The following is a 2,326-nucleotide window of genomic DNA, read 5'->3' on the forward strand; positions in this document are numbered from 1 at the left end:
TATTTTTAGGTTGTTATTTTTGAATAATTATGAGGATATATAAGTATTAAAATTAAAGGTGGTAACTAATGATTTACTTGTCGTCTTTCATATTCATAGTGTCGTCTACAAACTTAGAAAACACATTTGTTGCAAGCAGCAAATGGCTCATTGTCAATTGTTGTTTCGAATTCGTCCCTGCAAATATGACAGATTTGCCCACTTACTTCTTTTACGTATGTCACGTGTTTGAAGAAATTAAAATCAATATATTAAAAACCCATTAATAAGTTTTCATATAGATGCAACAGAGGCTATAAATTCCATGGTAATGTAGTTTCAAGCAAGCAAAGTGATTATCTTTATTTAACTACGCTTGGAGTTGTCGCTCAATCAACGGCTTAGAACTTGGCCATGAAAATAAAAGAACCAATTAAGTAGCTGGTCGATAAAGATGAATAGTTTCAGTAACTAAGTCAAGTAGGTAAGGAAAAAAATCAATTAAGTAGTTGCTTAAAAGTCTCATGAAAAAAGATAAAAGTCACATATTATTTTATACGAAGAAGATGACATGCATGCATGGAACAGAAAGTTAAACACACGACACAACTCTCACAAAACAACACACAAACACAAACACAAACACAAACACGCATATGTAGGTAGGCAGGCAGGCAGGCAGGTAGTAGTTACTCAAATACTCTTCCTTGAGCATCCGGAACCACTTTTTCAGATTGAAAATGGAAGTTGAAGGTATTGGCGCCCTTGTAAACTCCATCGTCCTTGTCAATGGAAATCCATTCGCCAGTCGGAAGAAGATCACGCTGCCTATAGGAGAAGGGTACATCAGAAGAAGCCTTGCTACACAAGTGCGTCACCTTCATTGTAGTCAATGGTGGCACCACAACCGTGTAACTCGCTGTCCGGGTACGTTCAGTTGTCTTGGACACACCCCATTCATGCGCATACCCAAATTCTGTTGAAAGTGCCACACCCACGCTAGTGATTGCTGGAACAAGGTAAGTTTCAAACGTTGTAGTTACACCAAAACTCACTGACAAACTGTTGGTCCAGTGAGTGGTGATGGAATCAGATTCGGAATAGGTGAGGGTGATTGTGGATTCTTTGTCTGGGCTGTCATTTATTGCGAAAGCGTGGGAAAGTTCTTGGAGCTCCTCCTGATAAATCCGGGAGTCTGCAAGCCGGTATCTGACATCCGAGATCTCTCTTTTCAGGACTCGCTCTTCAATCTTGAGCTTTGTCTGTCTTGATATGTTTTCATAATGGGCGTTTAAACAGTCACGTATGTCTTTCACTTCGGTAGTGGTGTGTCCACCGCAGAAGCGATTGTTGCCCAAATTGCGAATAGCAAAGACATCATTATCGAGTTTCACAAATGAAAACAAGGTGTCATTAGAGTTGTTGTTATCTTCGGCGTCGGCCCATATCCAGTTAGTAACGTCAGTGAAACCATCCGTGATCGAATTCTTCCTCCAGAACTTCCCATGGTGCAAGCTCTTTATGCGATAGTTTCCATCGGATGTGGGGAAGAGTTCATAGGCCACCAACGGATCTCCTATGTCTAATCCAGACTCAAAACGATGATAATTGTTGCGTTTTTCGAGGACACGAGAGCAAAGGTAATTTCCATCTAGGTCTTCGGATCGAAATGCGATGATAGAGGGAAGGATCACCAGCGTTTCCCAATCAACTGTACGAAACTCGGTTTCATTCCAGCTGACCACTGCCAACCCGCTATCACTGCTCGCTACGTTCATATTCCTGGCGATGCTTAAGAAACGGAAACCACCTTGAGTGCCTGACTGGGAAACCCTGAACAAGGTGCATGCGGGATCTGTTCGGTCTTCCTGTGGTTTGTCAGCGGACGCGCCAATCCAAAGCTGGCCTTGGATATCATGTACCACCCAATACTTATTGGTGAAGCAACATCTTATGTGAACAAGTGTTTGATCCACGACTGACCTCTCGAATGCAAACTTCACTCGTGGACTCAATATTTCAGGTACATCAAATCTTAGGAAACCTGGTGGTCGGTTTGATGGTGGGGCTTCTTGTACGCTCAAAAACACACCCTGAGAAGTGGCTTGCATCACGAAAAAACTTGGGAGACTTGCCATGACAAGTATGAGAGTATTGAGCTAGATGGTTAATTGTGAAATGCTTACTAGCTAGCTCATCCTTTAAATAGAATGGACCACAATATTGAGTCATGTACTAAATCTTAAAATTTTTTTGGTTCTGATTCATTGGATCTTATTAATGAACCACGTTTTTTTTAAGGATGCATGTTTCAAAATTTTGTATATTTTTCTTTTTGTCTGCGTGA

At 41.1% G+C, this 2,326-nt stretch overlaps 1 protein-coding gene across 1 annotated transcript; it reads right to left on the reverse strand.

Moving 5' to 3' along the window:
- Window positions 1–668: 668 nt before the first annotated feature.
- LOC143583920 (uncharacterized) lies at window positions 669–2,117 on the reverse strand. The gene has a single exon (XM_077066096.1). The coding sequence runs from the start codon at window positions 2,115–2,117 to the stop codon at window positions 669–671; it is 1,449 nt and encodes a 482-aa protein (XP_076922211.1).
- Window positions 2,118–2,326: the final 209 nt, after the last annotated feature.

Source organism: Bidens hawaiensis, unplaced genomic scaffold (genome assembly GCF_021521415.1).
Source record: "Bidens hawaiensis isolate Kalapana, Puna unplaced genomic scaffold, B.hawaiensis_p1.1 tig00032723_1, whole genome shotgun sequence".
Lineage (NCBI taxonomy): Eukaryota > Viridiplantae > Streptophyta > Magnoliopsida > Asterales > Asteraceae > Bidens > Bidens hawaiensis.